General features: G+C 42.1%; 1 protein-coding gene across 2 annotated transcripts in view; it reads right to left on the minus strand.

The window, feature by feature from the left end:
• Positions 1-21781, minus strand: part of NAF1 (nuclear assembly factor 1 ribonucleoprotein) — a 76468-nt gene that overhangs the window by 15756 nt on the left and 38931 nt on the right. For both annotated transcript variants that reach the window (XM_034772012.1, XM_034772010.1), the window contains exons 4-6: positions 12246-12328; positions 9557-9717; positions 458-509 (exon numbers count right to left, since the gene is read on the minus strand). In XM_034772012.1, the coding sequence (XP_034627903.1) occupies positions 458-509; positions 9557-9717; positions 12246-12328 (296 nt within the window). The remainder of the gene's footprint in view (positions 1-457; positions 510-9556; positions 9718-12245; positions 12329-21781) is intronic.

Below are 21781 nucleotides of genomic sequence, written 5' to 3' on the forward strand. Positions count from 1 at the left end.
CTGGCGGCCGGCTTTTATACTTCCTGTCCCGCCCCTTGACTTCCGGGGGGGGGGGGGAGATAAGGGCCGGGGGGCCGGGAAAGGGGGCTAAGGCTCCGCCCACTTGACTGACTGTAAGGGCACTCCCTCTGCTGGGCAGGAGGGGAGCCACACCGAATCACTACATGCCTGTCCAGACTTCAACCTGCTACTAGCAGCAGCCACTATCAGTGAATTAGATGCAGGGTGTGTATGGAAATATAAAATCCCCTCCAAAGATATCTGATATAATTTGTCTGCTTTCTTGGCTGTAGACAAAAAGCAAGAGTGGTCCAAGCTGTCTTACCAGGCTGGAGCACACTAGCAAAAATTGGTGAAGACATGGGGGGGTAGCCCCATGAACACCAGATGAGATATCTTCTCCACAGGCACTAAAGGCAAATTCAAAGTGGACACCAAATGATCCAATAAAACCTACCTCAGGTGGTGGCTCTTGGTCATGCTGCCATGATGCATCAGACCCTTTCTCCCTAAAAGATTGGACACAAAGATATTGAGAAGCTTTTAATAGCAATCTTATTAACTGGTTAACAAGAGATTCCTAATTCTGTGACTTCATCTAAAGTAATTACTTTACAAAAAACAACACTAAGATAACAGATAGGCAGCTATGGCACCTTGAATAAAATGTAAGTGAATTTTAAGCTAGTTTTTAAAACAGTTTCTAACTAGTTAGAAATATATTTCACAGCTCGGTAGATCATGCAGTTACTACACACCATTTCTACAATGCTCCTACTTTGAGTGAAAAGAAGGCTTCATATAGTTAATATTAAGCTTTGGCTGAGTACTTTTTCAAATATTTTTTAAAGCCAAATTGTTACAGTAAACTGGGGTACCTGTTGCATGGCCATTCTCCTTCCTAAGAGTCTGTTTTGACAATGGCACAGCATAGTTTGGAGGAATAGATAATGTTAAAAGGAGGTTCTTCTTACTTATGGCCCTGTGTCCAACCAACTCATCCTCCTCCATACTGCCACTTCAGGTTTGTGCTTACCATTGTGTAACGCCGACAGACCCCGGTTGTCAGCAGGCGGGATCGAACCTGAGAGCTTAATGCATGAGCCTCTACTGCATGAGGTAAAAGCCAACTGGCTTGTTAACTAAGGCTGTAGAACAGACTCATTAATCTCTCTCTGTGGTCTTGGTGCCACTAGATGGGACAGAACACCACACCCAGAAAGTATGTGGGTTACATATGCACTGCCCTTTTCCCCCAAACCACAATAATCACACACTACCTCTTGCTATCACTTTCATCTCATTCCCTTTTCTGTTATTAGAAACCCCTCATACCCACAACCACCACCAGCTAGAGAATGCATTCAACTGTTCTAGCAGGTTCTCTCTGCAGTTTACTTATTGGCACAATAGAAAGATGGCTTAAGGAAACAAAGATAAACACTTCTTGCTTAACACAAAAGATGAACAATTACCAGTCCTGAGTTAAATTTCATTCAAAAGCCTGTAAAAAACCCCAAAGGTATCAACATAAAAAGCAAATGTAAAAAAATGGTCAACTTAACGATTGTCCCTGAATTTCCACTAGTCAGTCTTCTGCAAATTAGCAGGTATGAAAAGTTAAATTGTACTACCATCCATTTGTGAAAACATCAAAACTATATAGCAAACTTAAATCATGATATTTGAGAGAAAGTTTATGCAAGCCTTTTTAAAAACGATGAAAATATCTTTCTCCACATTTCTTGCAAATAATAATAAAACAATTTGATCTGCAATACCAGGATATTTGCTAAGATATTTGTTTATGATAGTGTTCTATTTCAGTGGTAAGCTATGGCTTGAGCAAAGTACAATGGAGATTTCTAGAAAGCAATATTACAGTTCTATTATCCCTTTAAGTCATAGCACCAAATTGAGATGGGTCAGAGTTACATTGCCTCAAACTGTGTTATGGGAGGAATGCGATCTCAGAAAGGTAGAATTCTCCAGTCTGCACTGAGCATGCTCACTGATACACCCCTTCAAACTCTCCAATATACCATTATGTCCCATCTCCTCCTAACCTTCCCTGCCATTCTTGGTGCGTTTGGCCCACAGAATGAGCAGTCTCTGCACTCTGTGGAAAGTAAGGGTACGTGGGAGGAGGAAGTTAAAGTAGGGTACGGCCTGGTGAATATTATTATATGTAATGAGGGCCATAGTGGTCACTTGTTTGTTTGTCTCTTACTGAGTCTTTGGTCTTGTCTTCAAAGACTGATAATTCTGTTACCATAGGAATGCATATACTTCAGAATCTATACATTTTGAGTGCAAATATAGAGTTGTAGGAATTCTCCTCTTCTTTTTCTAAATGTTCTTAAGAATATTTCCTGGGGTACACATTTCAGGTTCTTTTCCAAAAAATAGACAGTGCCGCTTCCTGCAGCGCCCAGTGACCAGAAACAGTGAACTGCGGCCACTGGGAGCTGTGGGCAGCCATGCCTGCGGATTGTCAATATAAACAAACTGTCTCGCAGCCCGCCAGCAGATTACCCTGATGGGCCACAGGTTGCCTACCACTGATCTAAAGTAAATGAACAGAGAATTACTTATCTGAACATCTGTTGAAAGTATACAGTTCAAACGCACATAATGGAGAAGTAAGGGGCCACTAAGTGAAGAAGCCCACGCCTGTAGAGAAACTCAGTGAAAAGAAATACAACCACAGGAACATGAATTTAACAAGCACTACAAACTGAAGAGACGCAAAAGAGTGGAGCTGGACTTACAATGAAGGAGAGGAAAAGTTGATTCCTCTCTGAAATGACACAGTATACTACTGAGAGTAATTGTTAATGATGCATTTGGTGTTAACTGTATAAAGTAAGGAAGAGTGTACAAGCTCACAAAAGTTAATGTGTTGTTAACTTACAGTTCATTATTATAAGTAGTTGGTAATATGCTGTATTATTTACTTTCCAGCTACAGTTTTGGGTTTTCCCTTTTGTCTTGACTTGCCTCTGCCTCCCCTCACATTTAGTATAGCCTAATCTAGTCTGGGATCACAGAATATGGATACAGTTAAAGCTGTATTAGTGGCTGCAAGCAATCTTAAAACTGTAATTCCCACAGGAGAATTAAGATAGACTAGTAAATTCCTAACGCAACATTACTCAGTGGATTTCACCTAATCAAATACTTTAGAGTTCTGAATCAAGCTTTGCCACTGCCTCACTGTATTGCCTGGTGAAGTCACTGAACCACTCTGTCTCAGTTTCTCTATCTATAAACCGCGGATAAAAATGCCCAATTACCTACTTCACAGAGATATTGTGAAAGATAAAATAGTTATATTTTTATAGCACTTTGTAAATGTAAACCACTATGTAAGTGTTAAGTATTATTTACTATCTAAGAAGTAAATAAAAGCTAGTTTCAAAACTGAGTTTTAACTGAAAGGATGAATTCAAATTCTTGATAAGGAAGAAACAGATGTAAAAGATATCAGTGTACCTGGATTAAATTTAATGGCCAGTGATTTGCAGGAGGTCAGACTAGAGGATCTAATGGTTCCCTCTGGCCTTAAACTCTACAAAACTAACATTAAAGCGAGAGATGTCTTCTATCAAGATGGAGCAGATAATGAAAATGACCACTGTATATACTCGTTCATAAGCCGATTTTTTTTTTTTTTTTAGTAAAAAAGGGAAGTACCAGAGAAGGGGGTCGGCTTATGAACGGGTATAGAGAGGGAGAGGTGGGACACAGCCCCTCCTCACAACAGAGGGAGCAAGGAGAGGCAGCACAGCCAGAAGGGAAGAGGCAGGGCCAGAGTCTCTCCGCTTCTGGCCATGCTGCTCTCCTCCCAGCCTCCAAAGCAGCAATTATGCAGTAACCATACAATTAAGATTCATACACAATAGTGTTTGAGCCTCAAATTAGAAGATATTTGTTTCTGAAAACATTTGACTTCTAATTTTTTCCTCATGGAAAAGCCAAGATACCTGAAGGAATGTGGAATGTGTCAGGAGTCACAATCTTTCCTCAAGCATCTAGGCTTCATTCCCTTTTGGAACAATAGGGGACAGTAGCCATTTTCATAAAGGACTTTTTTCTAACGGCAACTCTAACTTCACTGTTCTTGTGAGCTATATGATGTCAATCATTTCGAAAGAGGGTGATATTTAATAGTTTTTTGTAATAACACAATTTATCAGGAGGAGAAGGAGAAACTTTCTGTTATGAAGAATAAAGGAAAAAAATGACTTTTAATCCCGTAAAACTTCTTTAAAGGTAGCCAATGAACTGTAAGTTATAACTATATGGGAAGCCTGAAGAGTTTGAACAGTTTCTTTATTAAGATCTCTCAGGACACAACAGTTGTCTGACACAGGATGCTAAGTTTCTTAGTGGACCCATTTTTTAAGTAAACTTTAACTTGGATTTATTTGTCAATTATCAGAAAATGTATTCTGTACCCAAAGATTAAGTGCTATAATTTTAGAGAGGATACACTGAATTCTTCATACATAAAATTCTTTAAGTGTAAAAAACTCAACCCCAACTATGGAGCCACTAGTGGGGCTTCCATGAGTTTGCAGCACTATAAGAACAAATTATTAGGAATTTTTTTCCAATTTGGAAATATGTAGATTAAAATACATAAACTATACTACCCAATGGTTCAGGGAAACACAGGTTGCCCTCCAGAAAAACACTGCCTAAAAGTCTGCATTTTTTATAGCATCTGTGACAGATATCATTGACACATTATGAATGTTATCTGTATGGTGTGTGCCAGCCCTTGACGGCATGAAAACTTCAAAGATTATTACCCTGAGATGGACCAGATGATATGGACCCATGGAATATTCATAGATCTTTGTATCAGAAAGTGTTAAATAGACTTGTGTTCCCGGCTCACTGTGGAATCTGGAATCATTAGAGGGCGATTACTATAAAATACCAAAACTAATTATGCACAAATGGTTTCCCTTGAGAGAAGGGACAATGACTAATTTTACCAATTGTTTCAGAAGACTTGGGTACAAAGGCTTTTGGGGGTATAAAGAGCCAGCTTGAACTGACAGAAGGGGATCCTTTATTTTGATTCAACAAATTGACGTGACTTTTGTCCAAGTGGGGGCCAAACACTCCAAAGGATTGAAAGGACTGGAACCTGCCAAGGTCTCCACAGGACTGACAGGGAGACACTGATAAGTTTAATGTAGTGTTTAGACCATTTTATTGTTTTATATATATTCTCTGTAAGGCTTTTATCCCAAAATAAATGTACTCTACTCTGAAAGAGCTGTTTTGTTACTTGTAACTACTTGCCTATACTATACATAACCCTTAGAGAATGCAAAGTGCAGGTGCTGGACTCTGGTCAGGCCTGCTGGAATAATCACATTGAAGTGCAGGAGGCCTATAAGCCTTGAACTCCAGTCTAGAGAAAGAGGGGAGCATGCCTCTGCCCAGAGAGAGGTTACGGCTCAAGGCCTGAGACCCAAGAAAGTATAGCTTGAGCAGATCACAGAGAGGATCAAAGCTGCAGTTATCCTGAAACTAACAGAATCTATACTCAAAGCACACAAAACACAAAAATCCGGGTAACTTTTTTTTAGGGGAAAAAGTAGATGAGAGTGAGGGAAACAAGTGTCATCTTGTAATGAGTATAAAAAGTTATATTTTGAAACACAGACAGAAAGTAGAAAGGTGTTTTATTTTATTTACTTTTTAATCTATGTTTGGTTAATATATCTAACTTAACTTGTTAAGGGCTCGAGTCACGAAATTAAGCCTGGAACAAAAAACCTCACCAAACAAAATGTGTTCTAGAGAATTACTACATCTATGATTGCCATGAAGGCTGTGGTGATCCCTATGATGGACAGATTGAGGAAGAGCACCAAGGTACTCAAGTTGATTGATAAGATACACAAAAAATATGTACTAATATTGATAGTTCTTATCACTTCCGAATGAGGAACCTACTTATTCTAGATATTAAAACCTACTTTTAGTATTTATTAGGAAGTATCAATCTATTTAATGCATCAGTGGCAACTGAGTTCTCTGAAATGGGTTTTATTTGACTTATGTAAATTCTATGGACCATAATATTCCCTTTCAATGCATACATGAAGGGAGATTCCTCTGTGGACAGATCTCCCACAAGGAAGGGTGACTCAGGCTCTTCTGTGATAGCATCTCCTCTCTAGATCTGGGATCTGTGCTGGGAAGGGGTGGAAGAAATGCACATCATTCTTCTCCAACTCCACAGAAAGTGGATAAAAGATAATACATCTTCTCTGTATCCTCCTCAGTGTTCCTAGAGGCAGTTGTTGCCAGGGGAAGTCCCTGGCAATGCAGCTAATGGAGGAGTGGGATTTCCCACTGGAGGCCTAGAGCCAGTGCCTCTGTTGGACTGGCCCAGCCTACTAGGGATCCAACAGTTTTAAGCATAGGCTCTGTAGCCTTTTCCAGCTCCTATCCCCACCCCTGAAATAATATACCTGGGAGCTACATGAGGGATCCCTAGGAGGTTGCCTCCCATGGGTCTGTCCAGAAAAAGGGAAGAGCTGAGCCCAAATTTATTTTCTTATGTATTAACTGAATGCATCCAGATCCTATAGAATAAAAAACAAAATAAGTTTGGAAAAATACTATTATTGTTGGGTACTGCTGAAGAGACTGGTGAAATTTTGGTCCCAAGAGCAAACAGAAGAGAGGTCCTATGCCAATCTAAACAAAAAATACATATGTAAATGGGGGAGGTCACCAAAAAGCAACAATGGATAGTTCTACACGGCTCTTATCAGTGAATGCTTCTCTGGGGTTTGTCTTGAAAACAAGTAAATAAACTGGAATTTTTGAAGATTTAATTTGAAACTTATTCAGACAAATCCAAGCATCTGTCAGCTTTCTCAAAGGCTCCTGCGGCTGTCAAAGGCAGCACTAATGAGCCCATGCTAATCATTAAGCCCAAATGTCAATTATATTTAAGATAGTAACTGGGTTTTAACTGATAATGACAGTTTCAGAAAAATTGTTTCAGCTATCATAATACTAAACATCTGGTGTAGCAACCTGTCCAAAAGTAATATAAGAAGCTTTTCTGACCACAATTTTGTTACATAAAACTTGTAAATAGAAATAACTGAAGTGCATATGTTTATTACCTTGAAAGTATCTAATAGCAGCTGCATAATGGATATCAAGGGGAAAATTACTAGCAATTCTACTTGCACTGTTCGTCCCTCATCGTAGCATTAAGTACCATGGCTCCACCAACAAGGAAGCCAGGCAGCAAGAATCTACAATTCCAAGTGGTTTGAAGTCAGACATAGTAACCCCTCCCATTTCTACCTCAGTCAACAAGAAAATTCTTTTAAGGGACTCATCACATAACGAGCATTCCCCAAGAGAGAAGGAAGACAATAGAGAGAAGAAGATAACAGTCAGTTATTGCTAAGTATATTTCTGCTGAGATACACATATTAAGCAGATACAACATGTCAGTAAGAATAAAGGGGAGTTAATATTCTCATAGCAGCACACATTTCATACTCTGAGACTCAAGTGCCTACAATATGGTCCACAGATTATGGCATTGCACTGGAACTAATGAGATCTTGGTTCAATTCCTGCTCGAGCAACAGACTATCCATGTTAGCTTGGGCAAGTCACTGTAGGTACCATGTGTCTCAGTCCCCCCGTCTGTAAAACCACTGATAGCACTTCCCTGCCTCACACAGGAATCGGGAGGATAAAATCTATTAATAATTGTGAGGCACTCAGAACCAACAATGATGAAATACAAATACTTAGGAGGGGAAACCTGCTTTTTGTTGTGTGTGTGCACAGTTGATTATTCCTGAGCAGCAGAAGACTGCCAAATTGCTTTAATGGTGGAATGTAACTCTTGCCTTTGATGTCAGAGGAACAAAAACATTTCTCTTCCCCACCCTCCACCCCCAGAATTTCTGTAAGAAAACAAATGTCTGTCAGAAATACCAAAGCGAAGTATCAAAGGGAACCTGTAGCTCTGATAGGCCATTACATGACACTTTGCAACCATACTGATTGCCCATAATACTCAAACCTTGCTATAAGCCAGACAGGGAAACAATGACAAACTTGTCATCCTACTTCTGAGCCTGGCTTTTCTTCCTCATCATACCACAACAGTTCACATGACTAGAGATACTAAATAGCCTTCTGCAAGAAGGGGTAATAATTCTTTGATTTTTGAACTTTGGCATTTATTCTTAAGATTTACAAGTCCATCAAAAGGCTGACTTATCAGAAATATTATGTAACAATAAATCTTAAAATTAAACTCTTTAGATTGGACTTCATGTTTCAGACAAGTGTATTTTCCTTTTTTAGCAGGTGATTATTCTTCATTAAAAGCATTACATTATTAACTGAACATCTACTTTCCTCTGTTGTACTGGTTAACAAAACAAAGTGAGATTTATGCATAAAACACAAACTTTACTTTGTTCAATATGGGCTGAACACAGGCTACATTTTCAAAGGAGATCATAGCTTCCCTTATGATCCTGATCTTCGAGCTGTTCCTTTTGGAGAAGCTACAATTATCTAGTCAGGAGCAGGACCTGGAGCATTATAATTGCTGTCAATCATCAATGCTGGCTGCATAGGAGCTCAACATATAAGAGACCAAAGCTAGCTGTACTTGGAGCTCTGATTCTCAGGTCACAATCATAAGTCTCAGCATACCCAGATACACAGAGACTATGCTGATGCAGGATGAGAAAAATGCAAAGCCAGTCCTATAGCCTTGCAGATAACTATGGGCTACATCAGACAATGTACTGCTACTCAATATGACCATCCCCCACGCCCCTCCACTTGCAGCACATAGATGCAATCTGAGTTGTGTAATATTAACTACAGTTGCAGAAGTGCTATTTTGTCATAATGCTAGACAATGAATTTTATACTATTAATATCAAATTTGGAATAAAAAATCTGTCAGAGGGATTTTTATAATGGTGGTAGAGTCTCTTAGGACAGAAGAAAGCTTTCATTTGTGGAAGAAAGGAAATGAAATACATTACAAAGAAAAGGGGTGGGGGTATTTTTGGTTTTTTGTTTTTTTTTTTGCAGAAATTGTGCCAATTACAATAAAATTAAACTATTTCAGATAAAATAGTGACATGGGAACACTGGAAGTCTGATTATGTATTTTAGGTTGTTTTAACAATAATTTAAGTTTCAGTAATTACTCAAACACTTAGAAGCTTGAAGATTACATATGTTCCTCTAATAATTATCTTTCTACACTACTATATGTACAACTTTGTTATTACAGCATGGCTCTGAATCTCTAGAACAGTTTTGTTGGGGTGTTTTTTGTAGTTGTTTTTAAAGAAAAGTACATGCAGAGAAAATTAGATTCTCTTTGTCAAAGTTGGTAGTACCGAATTTTTACCTTTTTTTTTATTTTTTGTTCCTATCCTGGCCAGTTTAAGATACGGTGCTTTGTTTAGCTACATTACAATATATATTATACTAATATTTTAATAAGTTAGATACTCACTGTTTTAGTTTCTCTGTGAATATATACTGGGTGAAGTCTTCCACTGATGGCGCAAAATACACGGTATCTTGGATATTAATACCTTTTGCTTCAATATGCTCAGGGCTGTTAAATAGTAACACATAGAAGGGATGCAAAACAGGACCAAATATCTCATATATCTGAAAGGAAAAAAAAAAAATCACAATTTACCTGAAGAAACAACTTCCAAAGAGAAAGACAACTGTGAAATTTTAAATGTAAACATTATTGGTTATTAGAAGACAACATTAACTAGTACATTTAAAAAACTAGACATCAAATAATTAATTTTTTGCATGTTGAGATTTTGTGATCTGATTTTTTGTTAATGAGTTGTTTGACAGAATTATGTTTGTCTTCTGCAAATATCACTGCTAAAAAATAATTTTCTTCTTTCCATATCTTTTCTTCTTGTCACCACCACACCAGTAGCAGTCTCTCACCAAATGCACACTCCTCGTCCTTGCCAACATAGTCTTGCCTCTACCCAGTTCTCATTATCCTCTTCTACTGCTTTGACTCCCTCTGCTCCTCCCTGTCCTTTCGCCTTGTTACCTCTTCGCTTTCCTTTATTACTCTTTGTTCTTCTCTCTTTGGTCATGTTGCTTGTCAAAGTTCAGGGCAAGGCACTTATATTTTCCCCTCCATGGTCTACCAAGGGTAACCACTCTACATTACTGGATCCTCATCAGTCACCTTTTCGGACAGAGAACTACATCTCTATCCTTCCTGAATGGGTTCCACCCCCCCCCCCCCCCAGGCTGCAAAGTTCCCTCCCTACACTGTGATATTTCTAGCAAGCTGAACTGCCCAAAGGCTCAGCATCTGCACTTTGCTTTCTTCCAGAGGTTATGAACAGTGTAATTGCCCACAGTTGTAAGTTACAACACAGTTTTCTAAGAAAGCACATTTATTATTAAGGTGAAAGCATTACAGAGAATACACTGAAAACAATAAAAGAACCTATAAACATGTTAAAAAGCTTACCAGAGATAACCCCAACTCCGATCTCTGTAGGTATGAGTCCTTCAAACCCACAACTAGATTTCCCCATGCCTTACCAGTTCACAAGTAACTTAGATTCAGAACCACAATCACCACAAATAGTTCTGTCTTTGATCTCATGTAACAGGTGATCAGCAAACAATGACCCACTCCTCATGGCATAGATTCTAAAGTATGGAGTTTTTTGCATAATCAGAGGTGGGGAATTTGCATTCACCCCCACACACATTCCACAGGAAAACCACTTAACACTTTCTGTTCCAAAAGCCCATTCTTGTCTAGCACATTGTTCAGTATAGTCCTTTGAATCCCCAGCTCTCACATCTCCCCCCTCAAAATATAACACACAATCCTGGTTCACAATAATATATAAACCAGGGATTCTCAAACTTTTTCTTTCTGAGGCCTCCCCAACATGCTATAAAAACTCCAAGGCCCACAGCAACTGTTTTCTGCATATAAAAGGCAGGGGCAGCGTTAGGGGGTAGCAAGCAGGACAAGTGCCCAGGGCCCCACACCACTGGTGGGCCTGTGAAGCTAAGTTGCTCACGCTTTGGCTTCAGCCCTGGGTGGCGGGGCTTGGAATCCCAGGCTTCCGCCTCATGCGGTGGGGCTTCAGCTTTCTGCTCTGGGCCACAGCATGTCTAATGCCGGCCCTGCTTGGCAGACCCCCTGAAACCTGCTTGGGGAACCCCAGTGGGCCCTGGACCCCTGGTTGAGAACCACTGATCTAAACCATTCATTTAATACAATATACCCCAAAGATACTGAAACTTAAATCAATAAAGGTCTCCCTGGGATATAACAGGAAATTGCCTTACCACACAGTCTTCTATACCCAGGCCCCTACCAAATTCATGGTCCATTTTCGTAAATTTCAGTCATAGCACTTTAAAAATCTTGAATTTCACAGTTTCAAAAATATTTAAATCTTAAATTTCATGGTGTTGTAATAAAACATGAATACGTATTGTGACAGACCCAGACCAGTGGGGTACAGGAGTCTGGTAGAGGGCAAATATACTGGTCACTAGATGAGTAGTTTTCTGTTCCCTGAGTGACCAGAGAAGGGGCTGCACTAGAGTAATCAGGAACCTGCTAGAACCAGTTAAGGCAGGCAGGTTAATTAGGATACCTGGAGCCAATTAAGAAGAAGCTGCTAGAATCAATTAAGGCAAGCTAATCAGGGCACCTGGGTTTTCAGTTTGTAGTGCAAGAGTGTGAGGAGCTGGGAGCAAGAGGCGCAAGGAGCTGAGAGTGAGAGGGTGTGCTGCTGGAGGACTGAGGAGCACAAGCGTTAGACACTAGGAGGAAGGTCCCGTGGTGAGAATAAGGAAGGTGTTTGGAGGAGGCTATGGGGAGGTAGCCCAGGGAGTTGTAGCTGTCATGCAGCTGTTACAGGAGGCACTATAGACAGCTGCAGTCCACAGGGCTCTGAGCTGGAACCCGGAGACTTTTTTCCTTGAAAGTATTAGAAGTATGGTTAATTATTCTAGTATTACATATACCATCTGTTAAATGCAAGATACACAGGTTAGGTGTTTAAAAACATATGCAAAAATAGTCACACTCTAAACTAAAGAGAGCTATCAAAGTAACCTAGCAAATATTATTTTACAGAACAAACTGCAATACAATATAATAGCTTTTGTGTTTCACACACCTTTCCTGCTGCATGCCGATCTCCTTTAAAAATGATGCTTTCCTCATTTACTGGAGGCAGGCCTTTCAGAGACTCAATTATTACTAAAATACAAGAAGATTTAAAATATATTAACCTTTAAAAATGTATTTACCAAATTATTTTAACAAGAAGCAGTAATTGCAAATAAAGAGCATGTTTAATTATGAAACCGTTTTAAGTAATAAAATTTGTGGATGAGACACCGATGCACATTTGTCATGAGATATATATATACACACATTAAACTATTTTTCAAATTAAGTTTTACCTTTACACGTATAATAGATCAAAATGCATTCTTGTTTGTAGTATCAGCATTTTATTAGACAGCCAAGAAACCCAAGAAAGCACAATAACTTAAAGGTTATATAATAAAACCTCTCCTGCAATACTGCAAGAGTGACACATTGATAGAGATTCTAGGTAGGAAGAAGAGAAAAGGAAAAGTTATGTACAGGACCAATATTTATATTAGACCTTCATGGAGGAGGGAGGAGAGTGAGAAGAAATTAATTCAGATAGAAATAGAAGGAACAGAAGAAGGGGGAAAGAATAGTTTCACATACTAGGAGGCATCATAGGTAGGCAAAACTTGCCTTCTGGCCAAAAACATAATGCGGATCCCCTGAAAGCTTCTTGTCTTTCAAATGAAGGCAGTGGGATCATACGAAAAAGTAGCAAGTCACTAAGTATAATTTGACCCTGTCAAGTTTGTGGAGAAAGCGGTTTGCTGGTTTAGATTTACTTTTGAATGTAATCATTCTGAAGACTGAAGTTATGTCCTGGACTATGGGTCTTTGAAACATGCTAAAGTGTGTTGGTTGGGTGGAGACAGGTTTGTTTGTTTAAAAGAAAACAGTTTGGCTAACTACAGTAATAAATCTCAGATCAGAATGAGCAAATATTCCAGATTAAATTCACAACAACTACATGGTGCATTATTTGAATTGCACTCAACCTCCACCATCTTCCCCCAGCCCAAATTGTCATACAGAGTTTAAAAGAAACAAGACATACCAGTTCCATGAACACAGCAAAAGTTGTTAGCTTCTCTATAAAGTTAGTTTGTTCTTGCTTCAAAGACACTGGGTCTTTGAAGCTTAGCTGCAGTGAAAATACTTAAGCACACCTGCACTGCTAACAACTTCAAAGAATGGCTACTGTATGTATTGTCAAGATATTTATAACTATTTTAAAACCATTATTTACAATTTTAAAAACCTTCCCCAAACGTATTATACTCAGTTTGAATGACAGGACCAACTGCATCACCTGGCAGCAGATGTATTAACACAGGGGTGGGCAAACTTTTTGCCCCGAGGGCCACATCGGAGTTGCAAAAACTATATGGAGGGCCGGGTAGGGAAGGCTGTGCCTCCCCAAACAGCCTTCCCCACCCCCATCTGCCCCCTCCCACTTCCTGTCCCCTGACTGCCCCCCTCAGAATCCCTGACCCATCCAAGCCCCCCGTTCCTTATTCCCAAACCGCCCCTAACTGCCCCCCGGGACCCCACCTCCCCATCTAACCCCCCTTCTCTCTATCCCCAACCCCTATCTACACCCCTACCCCCTGACAGGCCCCCTGTAACTCCCAACCTAACCAACTGCCCCCCTGCTCCCTGTCCCAACTGCCTCCCCCAAAGAAGCCCCGACCCATCCAAGCCCCCCCGCTCCCTGTCCCCGACTGGCCCCCTGGGACTCCCATGCCTGTCCAACCCCCCCGTTCCCTGACACACACACACACCCCGAATGTCCGCCCCATCCAACCACTCCCTGCTCCCTGTCCCCTGACTGCCCCCCCAGGACTCCCCACTCCACGCCCCTTTACCATGCCGGAGCCAGCCACACCACCGCGCTGCCCAGTAGGAGCAGCGGGCCAGAGCACTGGTGGCATAGTGAGCTGAGCCTGTGGGGTAGGAGGGACAGCAGGAGAGGGGCCAGGGGCTAGCCTCCCTGGCCGGGAGCTCAGGGGGCGGGCAGGACAGTCCCGCAGGCCAGATGTGGCCCATGGGCCGTAGTTTGCCCACCTCTGTGTTAACAGTTTCTCTAAAAGAGTCACAAGAATCTTTTATAATTAAGTGCTCTTCAATCTAAGTATGGGATGTCACCACCAGCTGCCACTATGGTTTATAATATATGTTATAAGTAGGGCCCTACCAAATTCACAGACCATGAAATCTGGACTTTTGTGTGCTTTTACCCTATACTATAAAGATTTCACGGTGGGAGACCAGTGTTGCCCAAATTGGGAGTCCTGACCTAAAAGGGAGTTGCATGGGGGTCATGCTATTGCCACCCTTACTTCTGCGCTGCCAGGTACCCCGCTCTGAAGGCGGCGCCCTGCCAGCAGCAGCACAGAAGTAAGGGTGGCAATACTGTACCATGCCACCCTTACTTCTGCACTGCAGCCTTCAGAGCTGGGTTGCTGGAAAGTGGCGGCTGTTGACTGAAGGCCCAGCTCCGCAGGCAGCAGCACAGAAGTAAGGGTGGCAATACTATACCATGCCATCCTTACTTCTGCGCTGCTACTGGCGGCGGCTCTGCCTTCAGAGCTGGGCTCTCAGCCAGCAGCCACTGCTCTCCAGCTGCCCAACTCTGAAGACAGTGCCACTGCCAGCAGCACTGCAGAACTAAGGGTACCAATACCACAACCCCCACTATAATAACCTTGCAACCACCCCACAACTCTTTTTTCAGTCAAGTTCTCTACAATTACAACACTGTGAAATTCCAGATTTAAATAGCTGAAATCATGAAATTAATGATTTTTAAAATCCCATGACTGTGAATTTGGTAGGGCCCTAATTATAAGTTATAAAATTTGAACATAGCTGTCAAAATACCATGTTAGTCTCCACGTGGCTTGAGATCTGCTTCCTACAGGTACTGCTATGCAAAATTCTCCAGCTTCAGTCCACTGAGCACATCCACATCAAAGTGGAATACACGGCTGCATCTACTTAAAGAATTATTAACTTTGTATGTTTTAAATTATGTACAAGTGCCATGGGCTTCAGGATAGTCACTTCTTGAAAGGCACTGCCTTGTCCCCAGTGAAGAGGATGGTTGCCGAAGCATTTGCAGAAGAGAAGGTGTGCAACGATTAAGTGCCAGAAACTTGCTGCCCGGGGGAAAAAAAGAGGGGAGGCTGTCTGTAGGAAAATAGTGCTCTGCAGAAATGGTTGTAGGTCTAGGCCAAATTCTCTCTCTCTGGTGTTTGTGTTAACTTAATTTTTGGTTATAAGCATTATCCTTTGAAGACAGAACTGTGGATACATCTGTATTTTGTTTCTACTGAGTCAGTACATCTCAGCTACCAGTACATTTTTAAAAATAATGCTACCATCTTTTTTCAGCCTTTTTAAAAGGTCATCCCAATATCCTGCATTGTGGTAATCCTCCCTTCCAGCAAAGAACTAGACTTGTCAGAAAGGAAGCTCAGATGTGCCAAAACACTATGGCATGGAGGTTATAACTTCAGATTACGTTGTCGCTATAAATATGGAAGCTTTATTACTTCCACACAGTGCTGCTGTTAAAGCTAATTGTAAAGTTATTAGATTCCTGACAGAGCTGCAATACTCCATAATTGATGGGAGCTTACTAGACTGGTATAATTGAACAGGCACGGAGCAGTAGCTTCTATTGTCCCTCCCCCCCCCCCCTTTTTTTTTTTTTTTTTTTTAAAACACTGATTATGGCAATCTGTTCTAGAACATTTATGATTCTGCTACCCTGGAATATTTAACAAACATACCATACCATAAAGTACTCTTCAAGTGCCCAAACACTATTACCTTTCACTGAGGTGTTTAGCATATGTATAGAGCAGTACCAGAAATAAGCATTCTTAAAGATATAACCACCTCAAAAGGTTTTTTTGGGATTATTTGTTTCTAAGAATTCGTATCAGATAGCCTAAAGGCTACAATTAAGACAACAGTATAAGAACTAGAATAAATGAGGAAAAAAGTTCCCTGGAACTGGACTTATAGCATTTCCTTTAAAGAATTATTTAGGATGGTAGGACACTAGCCCCTCTAGGGGAAGGACCATGCAGACAGGACAAGCTATCTCAAATATTAATACATTATAATAACTGCTACAAAGTCATTGTTCTAACATACCTCTTCCTTTAAACACATACGCAAAAAATTCTGCTGTTTTGAACACACAGTTTGGTAGACAGGAAATAAATCTACTGGATTCTTTTAATTAGATTTTTTAATGTATTTTCATCTTTGAGGAAATGTAAGTTTATTCCTTTTGTAGTTTCTTTTAAAAAAGAGTTGACTGTATTCAAGGGTTTTGTTTATTTTTGCTGCTTTACTGCACAGAAGAATTTAAGGTCTGTTCTTTTATTCTAGCAGAAATTAGCGTTGATAGTTGCTGGCCCACGGAAACTCAATGGGCCTCTTGGGCACAACATTCAGGAATACTAAATCCAGACTCAAAGGTAAATTGTCCCCTCGAGGCAGCATAATTCTGAATTAGACATTCTCATTGTCTCATCACCATTAGTGTAGTCTCTTGATCACTTAGGCGTGGTTTACACTGGCAAGTTTCTGAGCAATAAAGCAGCTTTCTGCGGTGTAACTCCCGAGGCGTACACACTGCCAAGCCACTTCGTGTGCAAAAACTGCACAGTTGCAGCACTGTAAAAAAAGCCACCCCAACAAGAGGTGTACAGCTTTCTGCACCAGGGGTACAGTGCTGCGATGCCAGTGTAGACACCCTGGTCGATTACAGCACTGCAATTGGCCTCTAGGAGCTGTCCCACAATGCTTGTTCTCGCCTCTCTGGTCATCCGTTTGAACTCTACTGCCCTGCCCTCAGGTGACCAACTGTGAGCCCCAGTCCTTAAATTCCTTGGAAATTTTTGAAAGTCCCTTTCCTGTTTGCTCGGTGATGGTTGTAGTGATCACAGCGCATCTTTCCAGGTGATCCCCTACTTGGGGCAATGTCAAGCTGCTGGACTTCATCAGCATTTGGGGAAAGGATGCTGTCCAGTCCCAGCTGTGCTCCAGCTGTAGGAATTATGATACAGATTTCACAAAGCATGACAGAAAGGGGCCATGACGGGGAAACACTACAGTGCAGGGTCAAAGTGAAGGAGCTCCGGAATGCCTATCACAAGGTGCAGGAGGCAAACTGCCGCTCCACCCACATGCCACCAGTTCTACAAAGAGCTGGACGCAATGCTCGGTGGCAACCCCACCTCCACTGTGAAGGCCATTGTGAATATTTCGGTGGCTCGTATGCCAGTTGAGAGTGGACCAAGCCAGGAGGAGGAAATCTTGGAAGAGGATGTGGAGGGGGACCCAGAGGCAGCGGACGACTCGGAGGTCAGAGATGCATGCAGCCAGGAGCTCTTCTCTACCCCGGAGGATAGCCAGTCACAGCAATCGGATCTTGGTGAAGCGCAAACAGGAAAGGAGGTCCCTGGTACGTGGCTTTGATTTTGGGAATCGCTGAAGCGAGTTGTTGGGGGCAGCAGGGTTGCAGAAAGCAGGCTTCTGTCTGCATGATGCGCATATCCCTACATGCCCAGTCTGAGCGGTGGAACAGGGTGTTGATTGACTCCCTCACTTCACAGGAATCTGCCTCAGAGATCTCCACGAAACTCTCATGGAGATACTGGGCAATCCACTGACACAGGTTCTTTGGCGGAGCTACTGTTCCTTGCACCATTAAGGGTAACTTTCCCGCATCGCTCTGCCGTCACTGGCGGAGGGCCAGGGCGGAAGCTGCAATCTTGGAGAAGACCCTCCCTTGATTCCCTGCTCACCCTCAGCAGTGAGATATCTTCCATAATGAACACAACCTTTGGAAAATGTGGGGACAGGAATGAGTATAAGGCCTCTCCCTACAGTGCTGATGCTCCCCAAGAGCCACATGCTTGGTCTACAGTACGGTCCTCAAACACTGACTTCTCCTGCCCCTGTGGTTACTCACCATTTTGAGGGTCTTGTGGCTTGTGTGCTCTTGCCTGGGGTCAGCCAGTTAGTGACAGATATTTGAATAGTGTCTGTGTTTTAAATCGGTAGTCTGTGTTGCAAACAATACTGCTTCTGTAAAATGTTGCATTTTGGCTTCCCCGGGATGACCTTGTGAGCCCAGCATCACTCTTTGTTATCGCCGATTGAACAGCTGCGCAGAATTAGAAAGCAGCCACTAAACACTAAGGAGGACTTTCTGCGTGATGTTATGATGCACTCCACAGCTGAAAAACAAGAATCGAAGGAGTGGCAGGACAATGAGAAGAGGGACCGAAAAGAGAACGCGGCGCGCCAGAACAAAGCCACGGAGCGGCTCTCAAACATTATGGAGCACCAAGAGGACACGCTCCAGGCGCTACTAGCATTGGAAACCGAGCAGCTCTGCACCCGCCCTCCCCTGCAGCCACTGTTGCAAAACTCTTTCCCAAGAGCCGCCCAGACAATGCGAACAAATTCTTATCAACCTCCTGGCTCCAGTCTGTACCCGCTGCATTCTACCCCTGCCCCATCACAGTCCAGCCCTGCAGACTCCCAGTACCCACTGCCCACTGCACTCAACACTCGAGGCAGTGGAGTACCACCCTCCAACCCCCATCGCAGACTCATACTGGCAGATGCTATAATTGGCATAGCCGCTGATGCCATCCCACACAGACCACTGCTTCTGGCACAGGGCCATAAGCACAGATTGGTGGGATCACATCATCATGCATACCTGGCATGACCAGCAGTGGGTCCAGAACTTTTGCATGAAGAAAGCCAAAATTCTGGAGCTTTGTGAGCAGCTTGTCCCCATCCTCAAGTGTAAAGACACACCTTGGAGGTCACCTTTGCCAGTCCAAAAGTGGGTTGCTATAACTGTCTGGAAGCCAATTACCCAACTGCTACAGGTTCATTGCTAACCAGTTTGGAAAGTTGACGCTGGTGGAGGTTTCTGAGGCAATCAGGTGTCTCGTTTACCCCAAGGAGACAGGCATTAAAGATATTCCTGAGAAAATTACTAAATTTTGAGGGAATGGGGTTTCCTAACTATGCCATGGTTATTGAGGGGACTCAAGTGCCCATAATTTGCCCTTCTTAAGGACCACATGAGTACATAAATCACAAAAGGTACTACTCCATTGTTATACAGGCACTAGTGGACCATAAAGGCATTTTTATGAATGTCAGCATGGGCTATCCAGAAAAAGTTCACAATGCCAAACTGTATCCTTATTTCAGAGGCCCTGGCAAGAAAAAAAAAAAGAAAAGAAAAAAAAAAAAGGTTTAATTAGCAGCTTTAGAATGATTAAAGAATGTGCTTATGGCAAATTAAAATCACATTGGAGGTGTCCACAAATCCATTTGGATTCCAGTGTCATCAAAGCTGTTCACATTACTGTCACTTGCTATGCTCTTCACAACCTTTGTGAAGCCAGAGGTGAGCCATTTCCCCCTGAACAGACCTATGACAGCAAGGGGACACTGGAACAGTACCCTCAGCTACCACTGCAGGAACTGGTTGCACCTGGGCAGCAGAAGTCAGGGGTGCTTTGTATTCTCACATTATGGACTTTAATGTCCCAATGGAAGAGGGGGGAATAGTACCTGTATAAATATGCTTGAGGGGAGTAGGCATGATTACCATGCAATATAAGTTAATGACACAAATAACAAATTTGGTGAGGGGGAGGGGGTAGCAGAATGGCTTTACAGACCATATTTATTGAAATATGAATCGCTGTGCCTAGCTAAATAGAGGAATACTGCTTGCTCACTAATGCTTAATTGCTCCTGAACATGTTTTTAGCTATATTAACTCAAATCATGATTGCAACATGTAATGCAGTGATAGCAATAAACTTTCTTGAAAACATAGCATGCTTTATTTGTAAACATATCTTAAAATATTAAAACACTCAGTCTTGGGCAGGTGAACTGCCATTATAAAAACCACACACACAAAAAAGGGCAGGAAATAGTTAATGCCCAACACAATATACTTCCAGATGTCCCCTGGTCCCACATCCTCCTTTCTCTTCTTTACATATTTTCCCCTCTCTTGGCAGCAAGGGAGGCGGGTGGAGGTTTCCACTAGAAAGGGGTTGACGGAAGGAAGGCCGCATGGCGTGTAGATGTCCTGGCCCTCCCCTCATGATTCCTGAATGGATAAGCTGCCCCAACATGGAGATATCCAAGCTACTGCAGGTATGTTGCAGAATGATCATGCTATGGTGTGGGGGAGGCAACAGGAGCTGGTGCTCTTGCAGTCATTATGGACAGGAGTTGCTGAAATAGTTCTTTCTGTTGAGCTCCGTCCTCTTCCCTTAGCTGCCATTCCTGTTCCAAGAACAGTTTTGCAAGTGCCTGCTCCCTCGCTGAAACCCTATCTTCCCCTTGGGCTGCGAGCCTTAGTCTTTCCTGCTACCTGTCAGCATGCCATTGTTCCAGTCTTTCATCCCTTTTCTTCTGGTACTGGACCTGCTGGTCTACCCTCTCAAGAGCATCAACTATAACATCATCGTGGAAACGCTTCCTTTCGGAATCGTCCATAAAGATACGTTGGGCCAGGGATCAAGTTCCTGAAGAACAGCAGGCAACATAGCTTGAGGGTCCTGAAATAGGACCAAAAAAACAAGAGGGTTACTGGCTAAACTAGCTCTGTGGAGGAGCACAGAATTAATGATTGTGGAATCTGAAGGACATAAAATATAACATTTCTAAAGTGAACCAACACATATTGTGAGGTGAATATTTCAGTCCTCATACTGTCTCCGGACATAGCCTTGTTAATTGCAGTGTGAAGTGCAGAAACAGTGGTAAGTTTAAAACTATAATCTTTTTTCTGTTTAAAATTTTTTTTATAACTAAGTGCCATATTCAGGGGGCAGAAAAGGGTATAGTGCCTTTGCTGGAAAAGGCTTTTTCTGACATTTCAGGCCTTTCATATTTTGGAAGACATAACTGTTTTTGTGGTGCTCTATTGGTAGAGGGAGATGTTATTCCAAGCTGATGGATGGAGACCTGCAATGTATACAGCTCATGTAGTCAAACATACAGTGACTGAACAGCACATTTGAGAGTGGAGTGGATTGGTCAACTGTATGAGGGGGGGAGGGGGCTGTAAAATATGCCTTTCCCCACAATGTAGGTAACTATCTGGAGTTCCTGCTTCAGGAAAAGTTTGCAGCTATTAGCAGCCAGGATTGGGTCAGAATCTATGAGGGAATTAACACAATGCTGTGTTAGCTCACTTAACAGCTTGCACTGTTATTGCTGCATGCAAACACACTGAAATCTGCAGCTTTTCTCCACCCCACATCTGGCACGGTTCTGGGGGAAAAAACCCAACACTACACTCAGACTTTGGAGACGTGATTTTGTGACCTGCAGATTGCATGGATTACCTTTAACTGAAGGGACTAGATTTGGAAATAGAATACTGTTTCCCAAACACACACTCAGTTCACTGTTCACAAGTGGCTCAACAGACCCAGGAGGAGTGATTAAAGAATGGCAAACTTCTTATTACTGAAA

The sequence above is a fragment of the Trachemys scripta genome, chromosome 5 (assembly GCF_013100865.1).
Source record: "Trachemys scripta elegans isolate TJP31775 chromosome 5, CAS_Tse_1.0, whole genome shotgun sequence".
Classification (NCBI taxonomy): Eukaryota; Metazoa; Chordata; order Testudines; family Emydidae; genus Trachemys; species Trachemys scripta.